An 18,091-nucleotide genomic window follows, 5' to 3' on the forward strand; every position below is an offset into this window, starting at 1 on the left:
TCAGACTCCACATTTAAAAGTCTTTCTCCAAGCACACATATCTGTGAGACTTCCTCGTCAAACTTTCATCCTTCCCAACACACAGACACCTGCTGCAATCTCTGCTTGGCCACAGGGCAGGGTGACCAGACACCTCCAGCAGGGAGAGCAGAGCAAGAGGGAGAGCAGAGCAAAAGGGGAAGCAAAGCAAAAGGGAAAGGAGAGCAAAAGGGAAAGGAGAGTAAAATGGAAAGGAGAGCAAAAGGGAAAGGAGAGCAAAAGGGAAAGGAGAGTGACTTCCTGAGTGCAGCCAAACTCCAGGCTCAGCTCCCCCAGCCCAACACCTCTTCTGCAAAAGGAGGATGGAACTCTGGTTGAAAATATTCAGCAGCTGGAGGCAAAAGGAATTTCTTACAGATGTTTTATTCCTTCCTGTGCATAAGGTGTTCCATTATCCATTAAAATCCCTTTAGTGCCAGGTGAGGAGCCCAGAGTCAGGAATGCTGTGGTTGTGGTTGGAAGGAAGGCTCTGCACAGCCCACAGACAGCCTTGCTTCTCTTTCTGAGCAAGGATTTCAGCCCTGACAGTAATTGTGGGGGGTTGCCCTTGACACTAACAGCCACTGCTTTCAATCAGTTTCCATCTCCATCTCCTGCCAGCTCAGCTTTGCTGGGGGAGCAGCTGGGGCTGGCAGAGCCCCCCAGCTCCAGCCAGGGCAGGGCAGCGCAGGGAGCTCCTCTGCCCCTGCAGGAAAAGCTGCTGCATCTTCTGTGACTCTCAGAGGAATGATAAACCCTTTCCATTCCACATCTTTCACCTCACATTCCCCTATTTCCCCCAAAATATTTAAATATATTATAAATTATATGTTTTGTAATACATAAAATTATAGAAATTATAAAATATATATTATTTATAAAATTTTATTTATTTATTTATTTATTTATTTATTTATTTATTTATATATATGCAGAAATATTTATATATAAAGATAAATCAGAGGGGCTTCTAACTGTCCCCTTTCCTACAGGAAAGGCCTGGGCCTTTCCAGCCAGGAGGGACAGGGCTTGGCTGGTGTTACACGAAGGACACCCCAAAAGGTTTCTCTTTCACTCAGACAGAGGAATTTGGGTTTTGCCATCAGTGACGAAGCTTAGCCCGATGATATTTCAGTTTACCAGACCCAGTGCAGGAGTGCAGCACTCTGGGGATCTGGGAGCAGAAGCTCCCAGTGACAAACCAGCAGTGCAGCTGCTTTTGGCCTCGTGTCACTTTGGGTCCCCATCCGTGCTGTCCTGCAGGCTGCTCTGCTGGCTCAGGGCTGTTCCATCTCTGTTTTGGGTACAGCCCCAGGTCTGTCAGTGACGCTGGCTGGGGTCTGTGTACAAATCACAAACAGGACAGGACTGCTGGGAACGTGCCTCGAGCTGTTTGATTTTCCAGCATCAGCCTCATTCCATGGTTATGGCAATGGGAAGATGCCAGCAGCTCACATCCCAGGCAGCAGATAAAGAACTTAATGTTACAACTTACTTTATAAGTTTTTTGCCCAATCACACAAAGCAAAAGCATATTGACAGGAGTTCCATCCAACCACTATAAGCACAGGTACCTTTGGTTAAACAATGCTTGCTTATTTCAAATACAATACCTGCTTGTAAGCCTTAAAACACAATGCTCAGAGCTCCATTATTAAGCTTAGAACTCCCTAATATCTTGCTAGATAAACTTTCTGTATCTTAGAGAGGTATTCAGACATGCGTTAATCCACACACCATTGTTCTATTTGTCCTTGCTTTTCTACAGTTTAAATAATTTTTCTGCTGACCAATCTCATGGTTGCTGCTGACCTCCAATCACAGTTCTGCTGTCTCTCTGCCTTTTGCAGCTTTCCCAAAACCTCTGATTTTATGGATTCCCACATGTCAGGAGCAGAGCTCCCCTCTCACACACAGCATTAAAACAGGCAGGGAACAGAGCTGGCACTTGCTCTCCCCACTCTCATCCTCATGACAAGGCAGTGAGTGATGGGGCTGTGAGAAAGGCAGTGCTCCACTGTGAGTGCAGATAAGGAGTTTCTAGCTTTTTTATCACTGTACTTAGAGGTTTTAATATAATTCAAAGGTTTGAATGTTAGCAGGGATAGAAGAAAAGCTTCCTTAGAAATATTACAAAATAAAATAAAATAAAATATTTTTATATAAAATAAAATAAAATAAAATAAAATAAAATAAAATAAAATAAAATAAAATAAAATAAAATATTTTTATTTAAAATAAAATAAAAGAAAATATTTTTATATAAAATAAAATAAAATAAAATAAAATAAAATAAAATAAAATAAAATAAAATATTTTTATTTAAAATAAAATAAAATAAAATATTTTTATATAAAATAAAATAAAATAAAATAAAATAAAATAAAATAAAACAAAATAAAACAAACAAACAAAAAAACCCAAAACCAAAACAAACCAAAAAAACCCCACCAAAACAAAAAAACCCTCGTTCTTGCAACATTTCTTCATGGGAGTGCCAGCCCTTTATTTCTTCTCCAAGCAAAACTTTTTTTTCGTTTTTAATTAGTTAAAATAAGTATTTTAACTAATTAAAGTCTTAGTTTAATTAGTTAAAATGCTAATTAGTATTTTAATAATTAATATTGTCACGGATAACAAAATATTGTTAAACCAGCGCTGTTAAACCAGAACTTCAAGGAAATTCTCAATAATCATTGAATGGGTTGCATTGGATTTGAAGGGACTTCAAGGAAATTCTCAATAATCATTGAATGGATTGCGTTGGATTTGAAGGGACTTCAAGGAAATTCTCAATAATCATTGAATGGGTTGCGTTGGATTTGAAGGGACTTCAAGGAAATTCTCAATAATCATTGAATGGGTTGTGTTGGGTTTGAAGGGACCTTGAAGATCTTCTAATCCCAGCCCCAAATAGCGGAGGCATCCAATTCAGCTCCCTACAGTTATCAATTATTAGAAGCCCCTGATGGACAGGGGCACCAGGAGCTCTCACATCCTCCTCAGAAGGAACCAGGCTGACCTGCAATGCCCAGGCTGTGCAGTTTAATCCCATCTCCACTGGGTTACAGCCTGGTTCCTCAGTCCATGCTCAAACAGCCCCAGCCAGGAGCTCTCTGTGTCTGGTTTCAGAGCTCTTGGGCTGCCTTTGAGCAGGCAGTGATGCCTGAGATGCTCCGGGCTGCCTGTGCTGCCCCTTCTGTCCCTGCTTTGCCCACAGGGCTCAGCTGGCACCTGTAGCAATGTGCCTCATGTTCATGGAGTGACAAAATTATCCTTTGTCTCCGAAAAAGGAAAAAAGCCCAGAAGTTTCTCTCCTCAATTAGGTAAAAAGACATCTCTTAGGACCCTGGGGACTTCACCTCAAACTTAAGGATAGCCAATCGGACAGGAGCCAAAAAGTCCCACCTGAGCAATTTACTAGAAAAAGAAGATAACAAAATGAAATAATCACTTTTGTGAGGTGTTTTACCAGGAGCAGGAGGGGCTCTTGCACCTGGATTGGTTTTTCTCTGTAAAGAGTTTGTTATTTAGTCTTTTAATAAAACTTTTGTTGTTTCCAACACTACCACAGAAGCCATCCTGCTGATTTTATGCCATCTGAGGTGGCTGAGGTGCCTCAGGTGTGCTATAGATCTGTCGCAGACATCTTTTCATTAAAAATCCTTTCCTTAGGATTTTTCCTTCTGAGAAGCTGAAAGGCCTCAGGAACAAAATGTAAACAATGGTTATCTGCTGCTGTGGAATGCAACAGGTGCATCTGGGATTGGTCTCACGTGGATGTTTGGAATTAATGGCCAATCACAGTCAGCTGGCTCTCTCTCTGTCCGAGCCACAAACCTTTGTTTATTCATTCTTTTCTGTTCTTAGCCAGCCTTCTGATGAGAACTTTTTATTCTATTCTTTTAGTATAGTTTTAATGTAATATATATCATAAAATAATAATTCAAGCCTTCTGAAACATGGAGTCAGATCCTCCTCTCTTCCCTCATCCTCAGACCCCTGCGACCACAGTCACATAGATCTCCAAGAGCTTATCAGACCTGGCTCAAGGAGACCCCAATATCAGGCACCTTCAGGCCAGCACATGCAAACTTTGGTTGAGGTTTTTTTCCCCTTTATCTCCTTATTCTGACATTTCTCATCCTCTCAGTCCCACGAGTGCTGCATCAATTCTCCAGGCTCTATAGAGTGTGGTGCTTTCACAGAAAGGCACAGAGCACAGTCAGGCCCTCAGCTGAGGTTCTCAGGTAACCCTGTGGATCCAGGAGTTCCTCACAGGGGATTTTGTGCCTGAGCCCCCCAGGTGCCTCAGCTGTGCCCTCCAAGCCTGGATGTGGCTGAGCAATTTCCACCCCCAGTGCTGAAACCACGGATTTTGCTTTCCTGGTGAAGTGCTGACTGTGTTCTTCCTGCACAGAGTCAGCAGCCCCAGCCAGGGATGTGCTGTGTCCACAGTGACCTCTGTTTAAACCTGTGCTCATTGTTTGCTGCATTATTCCCTCACCCACAGCTCCTGTCTGTGCCACCCCACACAAACACCATTGGTGAGCCTTTCTGCTCCTGCACTGGGAGGATGACTGTGTACAATCCCAATTATGGTCAGTGAGATTTTTTAAAGGGCAAATTAATCACTTCTGCAGGCTGAATCACCACCTTGAGGTGCTTCTCTGCAGGAGAAAACACAAAGAAACTCAGCCAGTAAAAAACCAACAGCCGTGGGAAGCAAAAGGAAAAAAACTGTAAGAGCAAGGTGGGGCCAGGGCTTGCAGCTCCCCAGTCCTGCTAACATGGATTTCTCCCTTCCTATCCCAAAATCTTTCCCTTCTCTTTGCTAAAATAAGCAAAGTGGAATGCAGAATTTCTCCTGGGCTCCTCAACACCATCCCTGAAGCAGCAGAGTTCATCCTGCCCTGGCAGGAACTGGGGAACCTGGGAAGAAACCCAAGATCAGGAATCATCCCAAGTCCTGCCTGACCTGGCAGAGCTCCCAGGAATGCCTTGAAAAGGCTGGCCTGGAACAGAGGATGGATGGAGCTAAAGAATAAAGTAGGGATTTATTAAAAGGATCTCCTCAATGGATCCACCTTGGGCAGCTCACACTGGGACACACATTCAACACTGAAGCTGTGATATAGAGGCAAAATGAATTTTAGGAAACTGAAAAGATAATTTTAGAAGAAAGAGAGACTCAATTTCCACTGAAGAAAATACGAAGGCAGTTAAAGCACGTTTTTCACAGCTGTTTTCTCTACCAAACCCTACAGAAACAGTGAGATTTTAAAAACACATTTCTTGCAGAGCAGATTGAAGTTGAGATTTTTGGTCAAGCCAGAAGCAGAGGACAATGCACAGCCAGGGTTCCCCTGTGCTGAACTCCTGCTGCTGCTGAGACAGGAGCAGCCTGGGCTGAATTCCACCCTCCATGGGCCAGACCTGTGCTCTTGGCTCTCCTGGAAGTTATTGAGACTGTGGGAAATGGAAAGGCAGAAACTTCCACACACAGAGGAGGGTTTGGTCTGCAGCCTTGGGAGAAGCCTGGATTGATGTAAAAATACAATACACAGACATTAAGCAGAAAAATCATAAACTTATGTTTCTATTGTAAGGAAGAATGTGCCTTAAGTAAGTAAAAAATTGGATTGATAAAATGTGAAGGGTTCATAATGTAAGGATGGGGCTGTATGGAATAAACTGAGAGTTCAGAGGTTGTGATAGAAGCATTTGTGTGCATGTGACACCATGGGGTAAAAGTATCCACAGTACAGTAGAAGTGAGTAAAGGTAAAAGGTAAGAAAAGCAAAATTGATCCTGTGGCAACTGTCCATTGGATCAGAAGGTTTATATTGCCTTGTGACTGCTTTGAGCTATGGCTGGCTGCTTGCTCCTCTAAAATCTCACAGCCTCTGAGACTGATGGTTATCTGAGCAGTAAATCATAGCCCCAAAATAGTCCCATCCCTTTAATTAATGCAGTGATAATAATTACGACAAAATTAAGCTAAAAGCCCACAGCACCATTCAGCAGCATCACTTTAGCAGAGCTCTTTGCTTTGCCCACCTCCAGAGGGTGATCTGGTGCCAGGCACAGCCCACAGCCACAGGGTGAAGCCAAGTCTCCATCTGCTTACAGGGGGCAGCAACATTTCAAAGTTGATGGGTTTGATTTGGTTTTGAAGAAATTTTCTGCATGTGTGCCAAATATTAATATCTCAGGTTTCCTTGGCTGACCAGGGGAGCCTTGTAGCCAAAAGCAAAATTGCTTCAAGGAGAGTTACAGAAGTGACAGGATATTCAAAATTTCTCATGGAAACCCAGGGCACTGGGAATATTTCTCTGCATGCTCTGGGGTGCCCTGACCCCCAGGGCAGCACTGACCCTGACCCTCATCCATGGAGAAAGTTTCCCACACTTCAAGATAGACAAAAGTGTGCAATAGATTACAGAGAGCAGTGCAGGTGTGTCACTGGGTGAGAAATTGAGGGTTTGGGGTTTTTAGTGTGCTGTGGGTGGCAGCAAGATGGAGGGCACAGGGTGCTGTCCTGGGTTTCTTCTTCAGCTTCTTCTTCCTCCTTCTCCATGGGTTTGGGTGGCATTTTGTAATTGACAGGAAAGTCTGCACTGTGGGATCAGTTATTGGGTTAAAAGGGAAAATAATCCAGGTGTCAGTTCTTAACTGGATAGTTTAGTCTTAGGAGACCTTGTACCAAGAGATTGTTGGGCATTTTGTGCCTTCTAATGCAAAGCTGCAGAACTCACAGCAGTGAGACTGTTTTACTGATAAGAGATAATAAACACCTGAGTCCCAACACGAAACTGCTGTCCAGCTAGAACACACCAGTAAAACATTTGTCCTCTCTGGCCTTATTTGAAGGAAGAGGTGGTTGAGTTTCCTTTTCTAGAATTGATGGAAATCAATAGAACCAAAGAGAGCTTTTGGCTTTCCTTGAGGTGCTCCGCAGGCAAGGCCTCACCCACCTCCTCCTCAGGTGTTCCTGGCATGGGGGGGACAGGAGGGCTCAGGGGGGCTCAGAGGAGCTGGGATTGATGTGGGGATGGAGAGCTGGGATTTGTGTGGGGATGGAGAGCTGGGATTGGTGTGGGGATGCAGGGCTGGGATTGCAGAGCTGGGATTGCAGAGCTGGGATTTGTGTGGGGATGCAGGGCTGGGATTTGTGTGGGGATGGAGAGCTGGGATTGGTGTGGGGATGGAGAGATGGGATTGGTGTGGGGATGCAGAGATGGGATTTGTGTGGGGATGCAGAGCTGGGATTGGTGTGGGGATGGAGAGCTGGGATTTGTGTGGGGATGGAGAGCTGGGATTTGTGTGGGGATGCAGGGCTGGAATTTGTGTGGGGATAGAGAGCTGGGATTTGTGTGGGGATGGAGAGCTGGGATTGGTGTGGGGATGGAGAGCTGGGATTGCAGAGCTGGGATTTGTGGTGGATGCAGGGCTGGGATTGGTGTGGAGATGGAGAACTGGGATTTGTGTGGGGATGCAGGGCTGGAATTTGTGTGGGGACGCAGAGATGGGATTGGTGTGGGGATGCAGAGCTGGGATTTGTGGTGGATGCAGGGCTGGGATTGGTGTGGAGATGGAGAACTGGGATTTGTGTGGGGATGCAGGGCTGGAATTTGTGTGGGGATGCAGAGATGGGATTGGTGTGGGGATGCAGAGCCCTGGCAGCTGGTGCTGATGCCTTCCAGTGCCTCTCCTCAGGACCCTCACAAACCAAACCAAGCACACAATATGGAAATTCAGCCCCTCTCTGGTCTCCAGCCCTGCTCCCACACCAGTCCAGCTGTCTGGACTTCATCACACAGCCTGGGTGAAGTTTTATACCAAGGCATGGCAGACTCTCAAGAAATCCACAAGAAATGTGGAGTGCAAAATTCTTATCAGCTCCACGAGATACAATGGAAGAAGATAAATGTGAGATTTGTCTGAGATGGCTGTGAATAAATCTGAGCTACTGATGCCTGTGGGTGGCTCTGAGTGAAATACTCACTTCTTGCTAATGGAAATATTTTGATTAACAACTTTATTTGCCTAGTAGCAAATGCCACTTTTTTTCCTTTTAAATTACAGACAAGTGTCATAAAAGATTTCATTTGCACATTAACAAGATATTTATAAAGTACTTGATATTTGAGTTCCCTCAGCAGGCAATTACAGATATGTTCTACTTTTTGAACAGTTTTGGTTAGGCTTTTTAATTAGTCTCAAGGTGACTTCCAACACTCAAATACATCCTGAGGGACTCCCCATAAAACTGCTTGTAATAATGAGTTCCTTGTGCTTACTGCAGCACTTCTGAGTGCAGGCATGACACAGCAGCCACTGAAAAGTCTGGTTTTCCAAGCACACAGACAACAGCAAAGCAGGCCAGCACAGTTTCATGCAGTGGGATTTACTCTCAGGTTTGTGAGCCCCGAGCCCAGAGGAGGAGCCTGCTGTAAATCACTTTAATTCAGGTGATGCCTTTTGCCAGGGATCCAGGGAAGGGATTCCCTCAGCCCCCCTCAGTGCTGTGGGTACAGGCACATCCATCCTGCTGGGGATCTCCTGCAGGACTGGGCACGGGCTCTGGGGCTCTGGGAGCTGCTGCCTCTGCTCACACCAGGCTCATTCCCCTCCTTGCCTCCTGCCCAGGGCATTCCTGCTAAAATCTGGGGTTTGCAGGGAGCTGGAGGGGGCTGTTGTAGATGCAGAGCACTTGTGCTGGTCCTGCTGATGCCTTGGGATTTCAGCTTGTATATTTTTCATGTATTTGTAATCCTGCAGTTCTTTAGTATATAACTCTTTATGCTCTTCCCAGGGAGGTGGTGGAATCACCATCTCTGGATGCGTTTAAAAAAAGGCTGGACATTGTTCTGGTGCTATAGTCTGGTTGAGGTGTTAGGGCATAGGTTGGACTGGATGATCTTAGAGGTCTCTTCCAACCTCATTATTCTGTGATTCTGTTAATCTGTGATTCTGTGATTCTAAACTCCACACACAGTGTGAGCTGCTGCTTTCCCATTTTGGGCAGACACAACAATTCCTCTCCAGGCCTGGCAATCAAGGACACCTCACTGCCTCAGGCCCTGAAAGATGTAAAATAAAAGTGAGTTGGGGGGAGCAAACTTGGGGTACATGGCTTCATTACCTGAAGCTGGAATTGGAAGATGAACCCCCAATATGCAAATGGCCCAAATTTATAAAATTGTACAAACCTGTGAGCCATGGTCCATTTTGGGTGTAGCCCCTGGGGGGCTTTGTCTGCCCTAAATGTACCTGAAGGCCCTTCCATAAACAGAACTGCTTTTTATTGCCTTAATTCTGTCTGGCCTCTGGTTTTCAGATAGCCCCAAAAGGCATCACAGCCCAGCTGTCAGGGACACACTCAGCACTCACCACCCCAGCCCTGCCCTTAGTGCAGCCACCCCAGGAGCCCCCAGGTGTGGGAAATAGTAAAGGTAAGAAGATTTTCAGAAAAAAAAAGGAAAGAAAACCTTAGAAACAGCAGAGGAACTTAGAATCAGCTGTAGCTGCAAAGTCTGGAGGTAGAAAAAGTTGCAATGGTACAGCAAGCAAGGATATAAAACAGTAGCTTGGGTCTTAGGCTTTGCTAAGATATACCTTAAGACTGCAGGAAAATGTGCTTAGCAAGATGGTAGAAGGTTTTAAGCTTAATAATGTTGTATTGTGTATTGTTAATAGAAAGAAGACAAGCAAACATTGTGTGAAGCTACATGTGCTTTTAGTAATTAGCTAGAAGAGCTGTCTGTAAGCTTTAGCAACGTGCCATTGGCCAGAAAGCTTTTGAGATGCTCTGTATCAAAGCCACCTTTGGCTGCTGCTGGCTGTACCTGAGCTTTGCCATCCTACCCCTGCCTCAGCCATGTCCCGAGGCTGATGCTGCAGTAAAGCTCCAGGAAGGTTCCCCAGCAGTGCTGCCCAGTTTGTGCAGTACCCAATGGGCGCAGCAGCACCCTCCCTGTGGCCGTGCTCTGTCCCCAGGTGAGCAGCCTGCCCCGGGGGCCGGGCCGGGGCCGCCAGCAGCGCCTCCTGCTCATGGTGATGGTGATGGTGCTGTGCTTCCTCCTCTGCTGGCTGCCCTACGCGGCTGTGGCACTGCTGGCCACCTTCGGGCAGCCTGGCCTCGTCAGCCCTGCAGCCAGCATCGTCCCAGCCATCCTTGCCAAGAGCAGCACTGTCTACAACCCCATCATCTACGTCTTTCTGAACAAACAGGTCAGTGAAATGCCTCCCTTCCCTTCCCTTCCCTTCCCTTCCCTTCCCTTCCCTTCCCTTCCCTTCCCTTCCCTTCCCTTCCCTTCCCTTCCCTTCCCTTCCCTTCCCTTCCCTTCCCTTCCCTTCCCTTCCCTTCCCTTCCCTTCCCTCCAGATTCCATCTGTGCAAGGAGGGACAAAATAGCGAGGGGAGATTGGCACTGTCATATTTTATAAAAAATCCCTTTGCCAGGATTTTTCTCCCGAGAAGCTGAAAATCCTCAGAAAAGAAATGTAAACAATAATTATCTGATTGCTTGGGATGTGTTATGGAAGTTGCTCACCAACAGGTGCATCTTTGATTGGTTCCATGTGAATTGCTTTTAATTAATTACCAATCACAGTCCAGCTGTGTCAGACTGGTCAGTCAGGGGTTTTTATTATTCATTCCTTTCTAGCCTTCTGATGTCTCCTCTCTCTTTGTTTAGTATAGTTTTAGTATATAGTTTTTATATAGTTTTAGTATATATATAATATAATATAATATAATATAATATAATATAATATAATATAATATAATATAATATAATATAATATAATATAATATAATATAATATAATATAATATAATATAATATAATATAATATAACATAACATAATATAATATAATATTGTAATGTAATGTAAAGTAATATAATATATCAGCCTTCTAAGAACTTGGAGTCAATTCTCATCTCTCACTTCATCCTGGGACCCACAACAACACAACAATTAATAACCACAGGAGATAAAGAGAGCATCAGTGACATCACCCAGATCCATGAGAGGGAAGCTCTGAAAAACAGCTCCAAGGAGCAAATCTATTCAACAAATCTGCATTTTTGGCAGTTGGACAAGCAGCTCCCCACATGTGCAAATAGCAAATGATTTTTTGGTCCTTCCTTTCCATTGCCCAATTCACCAAAAAGAGAAGAAATCCATGTTCTGGCAAGAGTGGAAGCACCAGGCATTGTCTGAGGTGTCTCAGATGTGTGAAGCGTTGTGAGGATGTGAGCCCTTGCTGCCCCACACCCAGCCCAGCACATTGCCCGCAGCAACTCCTCCTCCTCACAACCCCAGCTCTCTGATTTACTCCTGATTTACTCTTTTAACCCGCCTGAAATCCTTCAGCCACTCTTTGTCCTGCTCTCCCCTCCAGGAGCTGGTGAGGATCTGCAGTGCCAGAGGAGCTGGGCTGGCCCCTGGCACAGGGACTGACAATAAAAGTGAGGATGAGCAGAGATCTACAGAGAAAACCAGAGAGCGTCAGAGCTCCTCCAATCCCTCAGGCAGCTCCAGCTCCACCAGCCCATTGCACTGATCTCTGCATTGCTGGGATTACAGCAGGTGGATCATTTGTTTCCCTGGGTCCAGCAAATTGTCCACTTGAAATGGTTTTTGGAAGCTGTTAGGAAGCACAGACAGTAAATTGCTCACTCTCTCTCGGAAACAAATGATGATGGTAAAAGATTGATTTAAGTCTGGCTTGAATTAGCTGTGGGTGTTTTTCCTGGGACATGAGAAATTGCCAGGGAGTGAAAGTTTCCATGACAGCATCCACCATCTCCTCAGCATCCATCATCCCCACACCATCCACCAGCTCCACTCAGTGCCACAAACAGCCCAGGGGGTGCAGAATTCCCTGACACCTTCCCTGGGATAGGAGCCCTTCTTTCCCTTCTCCTCCACAATTTAGCTTTTGAATAAGGTCTCTGATGAAACCCCTGCAGTGTTGGGCAGCTGCTGCCATCCCCTGCCAGGGAAAGCCCAGCACATCAAGGGTAATTCTGCCTCACTGCCAACACCCCCAGCCCTGCTCGCCCCCAGAGAGGCAGCTCAGAGCCCCCAGGCTGATCTGAACTTGTTCATGTGCAAAGAGCTCTCCAAAACAACACAGACTGCGCACAGGAGTCTTCGACAGACAATTCTAAATTAATCTTTTTACTGAATAGCTTGCTGACACAAACAGCAGTTAGACACAAATTAAACTGGGTTTGTCCATGCCAGACTCTTGAAGTTCACCATGAACTTTTATTCCAGGTGCTCCACACACGCTTCATTTTGTTTGTGGAGGGGGTTTTGAGGTTGGGTTTTTAAAATTTTTCTTCAGTTCCACTTGGTTTGCATTGCTCAGTTGGTATTTCAGCAGCAATCAGTCCTCAGGGTTCTATACTCAGTGCAGAATGAGAAGTCAATAGTTTGGGTTTGCCTGCACTCAGGAGAGAACCTCAGGCCAGAAGATGCTGCAGCCACCCAGGAGTGCCAGGCACGGGAGAGCAGGAGCTGTTGTTGTGGTGTTAATGAATTGTTGTGGTGTTTCAGGTCACCCAGAAAACCACATGCAACACCAACAGCATTCCTGAGGCTCTGGGAACCTGGAGGAGATGCCTTGAGAGCTCCCACAGTGACACTGCCCTCTAATTCTGGGCTATTCCTGAAACAATTCTGTGTCCAGGCTTCCCCCATGCTCTGGTCAATGCTCAGAAATCTCTAATGAGGCTGGATAAAATCTGAGAACAGGCCAGATAAAATAACATTCACATGCAGGAAATGCATCCAGGCAAGGACCAGGTGAAGGTTAAGCAGATTGAGGAGACTCTCCAGTGAAACAGGAATTCACTGGGGATTAAACAGCTGCAGAAAGGTACCTGGGAAGAACCATGTGAGCTTGACTATGAGGGCAAAGAAAAAATATAAAATAGACAGTACTGCCCATGAGTTTTGAAGCTGCTTAATATTTCAATGCTGATGAAAAAATTCTGATTATTACAAAGTAAGTTTTTAGTCCTGACAAAATGCAGTTTCTCATTGAAAAGGAACCTCAGCTGATACAAAAATTGTGTAAAACTTTAAAAAAGCCACTTTGCCCAGCAAGCAAGGCTGCTGATGAAAAACCAGCATGATTTTCCACTTGGCTGTTGATAACAAGAGTTGTCAGAGCTCGTTGCCAGCAGCTGCATTGTACAAAGAATTACCAGTAATGTTGTTTTGGACTCTTGAGTGTAGAGATCAGTTACCAGCCTTTGACCCTGCAGCCTTGGGGAGGCCATGCACACAATCCACACCACCTAAAATCCCCATTTTTTCAGCTACAGGCAGTTTCCTTGTCCTCATGCTTTGCACATTCCCTCTGCTCTCAGATCCACAGAATGTTCTGCTGTGCAACTGAAAAAATCCCTCCAGTTATGGGTATTGAACCAGCCCCTCCTGAGAGCTTAAACATCTCATCTTTTCCCTGGTCAGACCCAAACCAAAGCAGCCAGCAGTTTGATTGGTAACTCAATTAATTCAATCCATTCCCCACTCTGAGCAAGGGGATGTATCCACACCCTGATGGAGGCAGCAGGAGTGACTCTCAGCTCCCCAAAATCCCTGTGCACAGCAGGGTTTGCAGCAGGTGACAGATCCTACAAGGAGGAGTTTTAGTCCCTTCTGTTCTCTGCCTTGCACAAACTCAGTAGTATCTGTGATCAATAAAACACAGCACAGCTGCTGGAGGCCTGTGACCTGTCCCAGAACTTTGCTCAAGGCTCTCTCCCCTCTGTGCTGCTCTGCTGAGCACAAGGACATGTGTGACATTCACAGTCTCTGGAGAGAGAGACACACAATTCTCCCTCCCAGGATTTTCCTGGAGAAGCACAGAGAGAAGAAGAGAAAACAATTCCTATCTCTATTCTCTGCTCCTGTTGCTTTTGCACATGTGGAGTGTGTTATGGAGATTGTTCACCTGAAGGGATTTTTCAATTGGATTCTGCTGAGGATTGTTTTGTTTCCTTGGCCAGTTGGCTCAATGTGATGGTGTTCACAGGGGCTCTTGGACTGGGGAAGATATGAGGATCTGACTCCATGTTTCAGAAGGCTTGATTTATTATTTTATGATATATATTATATTAAAACTATACTAAAAGAATAGAAGAAAGGATTTCATCAGAAGGCTGGCTAAGAATAGAAAAGAAAGGAATGATAACAAAGGTTTGTGGCTCGGGCTCTGTGTCCAAGCCAGCAGACTGTGATTGGCCATTAATTAGAAACAACCACATGAGCCCAATCCCAGATGCACCTGTTGCATTCCACAGCAGCAGATAATCATTGTTTACATTTTGTTCCTGAGGCCTCCCAGCTTCTCAGGAGGAAAAATCCTAAGAAAAGGATTTTCCATAAAAGATGTCTGTGACATCTCAAAGCTGTGTCCAGGCTGTCTCAGTCACAGTTTTTTCTTTAGTCTCTTTTGTATAGTGTAGCATCTCTTTAGTATAGTTAAAATATAGCATTAATGTAATGTAGTATAGCTTAATAAACAATTGTTCAACATTCTGAATAATGGACTCAGATGCCAATCATCCCCTGCATTCAATAGATATATTTTATTTGAGAAAACATTTCAACTTCCAATACAAAATATTGTCACACCCATGCTGTTCCAGAGCTATCCCAGGAACTTAATGAACACCAAATCATGAGATAAAGCCCGGCTTATAAAACCTGAGCTGAATTAAACTGCTGCTGACTTGCTGTTCTCTTTGTGTGCCAGTTTCACAGGTGCTTTGTGGAGCTCCTGAGGTGCAACAAATCCCCCCAGAGCTCCTTGCCCAGGCTGAAACAGCAAGAACAAACCCCAGGTTCTGAAGAGCTTCTGCCAAAGCCCAGCCAAGCCCAAAGGAGAGATCCAGAGCTGGGTGCTGTGGGAGGGCTCCAAGAAACAAGCTGCATGTGAGGAGAGGGGCACAAGGCTCTCCGGGAGGGAATGGCCAGCCTGCAGATGGTCCCTCTCTCCCTGGCTTGGGTTATCTCCTCCAAAAAGTCTCATGTTGCTTTTCAAACAAACACAAACAGATAATGATGAACTATGCAGTTACAGGGTAAAGCTCTGCTAAAATGTAAAGTGCATGTATTGGTTATGCTTCAAACTTTAGAAATTGCAGCTGAAGCTTAGGAAAATATGTATTTTAGGGACCTTTTAATTGTCAGCTTACGAAGTTAGTGCAGCAAAAGATAACTTCCCCCAGCACTCAGTGAAGGAGCAGCTCTGAATGCACAGCCCCTGTCTCTGGAATCTCTGGAAATGCCACTTGGTGAGCATTAGGAACAAAGCAGAGGGATCCTGTGGGCAGGGGGGGCTCTGGGAGCACCTATGGGGGCAAGGGGAGCCAGGGAGGCTGAGAGTGCAGGGCAGCCCTGGGCAGCAGTGGGAACAGAGCTGGGAAACAATTCTGGGGAAACAATGTCAGGAGCCAGCACATCCCTCTGTCTGTCCTGAGCAGCCAAGACCCCTGCCAGGGGTCTCACAGACCCTGGCACAGAGCCCAAAACACCTGTGGGTTTGATTATGACCCATGGAGCAGATTACCAACCTTGGATGAAGATCTGCAAGCCATGGCAAATTAAGTAGAATAATAGTGAAGTTACCCTTTTTCACAGGGTGAAAAAGTAGATTTTGGGGTTTTTGGTATGGGGGTTCAGGGGGCAAAATGGAGGGAACTGGGTGTGCCCAGCCCTTCTCCTTCTTCTTCTTCTTGGCCTCCATCTTCTGCTGTGATGGTGGCACTGACAGATTGGTTTAGAGTAGAAGCTCACTGTCTAACACAGGTGATAGGTATTGGGAAGTAATTGTAAACATTGCACACGTAGTTTTCAGTATAAAGACATAACACTGCCCTGGGGGCAGGCAGAGTGCCTGGAACTGTCCTGCTGGATGGACCTGGGCAGGGCAGGAGAAAGAATTTTATAGATAAGGAACAATAAACAACCTTGAGACCGAGAAATGAAGAGCCCTGACTCCTTCTTCAAGTGCCACGCTGGGAAAAGAGACTTTGGAACTTTTCTCGGGGTGACTTTGACCAGATAGAGATCCCAACAAAACAATTCTGCTGAAACAACAATTCTCCTTCCACCCAGAGCTGTCCCTGCTTCCCCCCAGGGATCCTTCTGCAGGATCCTCCTCCTGGGCATTTTTGGGGAGGGAGGGACAGTGGTGCCTCCTACGAACAGAAAAGCATTGGGAAGCCCCAGAAGGGCAGCTGGAGGAAAAATGATAAACAAAAAAGAGGGAACAACCTTCTCCCTCATCAACTCTGAGCACAATCTCAATATTTTGACATGTTTGAAAATATTTGACAATATTGTCATCCCAGATTGGAAGGAAAACATGAAATGGCACTATTCTGTGGAAAATTACTTTTCTAGCCCCAAACTACATGGGAATGCCTTCTTTCAGAGGAGTTTCACACAGAAGCAAATCCACAGCCCTGCCAACACAGCTGTCAAAAACTTGTACCACAGTGCTGTAATTACCATAATTAGCCAGCACAGGGGTTCGGGGAGTGAACACTGTGCATATCATTACCAGGGTACCTGTTCCAAAAGGATATTTTTTGATTTTTCAGATGATCAAAGCTGTCTTTTTCTTCTAGGGATGTGGGTTTGTTTTTCTTTCCAATATTAACAAAATCTTCATTGTAGTCACATTATTTCACAACCTATTTCTTTTTTTATCCCTAAACCACAACTGTGCTAATAACCTAAATAACACCAAATGTTTTAAAATACAGAAGCAGAAGCCATGAATTGAGGTTTTTACTGAGGTGATATTAGTGGATGAAATATAAGCAATAGATGCACTTACTGCTAAGCAATACTAATCAATTATTTATTCCCAAGCACATATTTTTAAAGAGTAGTTTGTTATTTTCTGATTAGAAAGCATGCCAGGAATTTTCCAGTTCATCTTTTCCCTTGATATTGTCTCTAGGTGGATTGTTAAATTCCAGTATGAATTTGTGCATTAATAGCAGTATTGCAGCTCTGTGACTGGTGGGTTTTGTACACGTAAGGATTTGTTCTTAGAGCATACAAATCTGGTGTTGGTAGGTGTCTTGGAGACTTTAAATAATTCATGGTTTGTGATACAAATGTGTGTTTTCAGCACAAATTGTTGGTTTCTGTTGCATTAACCCCGTAACCTGCTGCAAACCCCACCTGAGAGCAGCTTGTACCTGCCCTGCTTGGAAACATGCAGGATGTTGTAGCTATAAATAAAAATATTCTCCAGTGGTACCTCCCCAGCCTCCTCTCCTGGTCAGCTCAGCACCACGGCCCTCACCCATCCCCACATCTGGCACCAGGGACAGCAGCTCCTCTGGCCAAACTGCTGGATAACACCATCCAGGTGACACCAATTTCATGAAAAACACACAGAAAAGGCCAAACACACACACCAGCACAAGCAGAACAACACCAGAATCCCCAGATTTCAATTTACACTTCCAAAGTGACAGCGAAATTCTCCTCCTTGAAAAGAAGGTACAGCTCCCATTTGTTTCAATGACTGTACAGCTCTCTACTTTCTGAGGTTTATGAGCAGCTTGTAATTTCATTTCAGCAGGCAGGTTTGCTGCCATTAAAAGGGATTATAATTTCATAACCATTTACCTGGATTTTTTTAAAACCAAGCACTGTGTAACCAGCAGTATCACAGGGTGCTCAGCAAGCAGTCAAACCTTCCTTTACTGATTTTTTAGCACCTTCAATATATGAAAAATGAGCTAAATGACTGAAATTCACCCCTTGCACTACTTTGCATCCTTTTCTTTTGTGATAAGGAAAATCTGTTTGGCTTTGAATGAATCATCTCACTGCATGCAGACCCAATGCCCAGAGGACACCCCAAGGGAGACTTTGCTGAATTTTCAGATACAAACACAAGAACTGGGTTTAGAGTCAAGCAGAACTGATAGCAGCAAGGAAATGAACATTAAACAGTTCAAACAGCTCCGTGTCCTTCAGAGCTCTCCCTTCCCAGCATCACAAAAGGAACAAAGGAT

At 44.9% G+C, this 18,091-nt stretch overlaps 1 protein-coding gene across 1 annotated transcript in view; it reads left to right on the plus strand.

Moving 5' to 3' along the window:
* Positions 1–14,985, plus strand: part of LOC131087292 (opsin-3-like) — a 31,082-nt gene extending 16,097 nt beyond the window's left edge. Inside the window, exons 3-4 of the mRNA XM_058030797.1 lie at positions 10,021–10,254; positions 14,803–14,985. Of these exons, the coding sequence (XP_057886780.1) occupies positions 10,021–10,254; positions 14,803–14,985 (417 nt within the window). The remainder of the gene's footprint in view (positions 1–10,020; positions 10,255–14,802) is intronic.
* Positions 14,986–18,091: the final 3,106 nt, after the last annotated feature.

Source organism: Melospiza georgiana, chromosome 10 (genome assembly GCF_028018845.1).
Source record: "Melospiza georgiana isolate bMelGeo1 chromosome 10, bMelGeo1.pri, whole genome shotgun sequence".
Classification (NCBI taxonomy): Eukaryota; Metazoa; Chordata; class Aves; order Passeriformes; family Passerellidae; genus Melospiza; species Melospiza georgiana.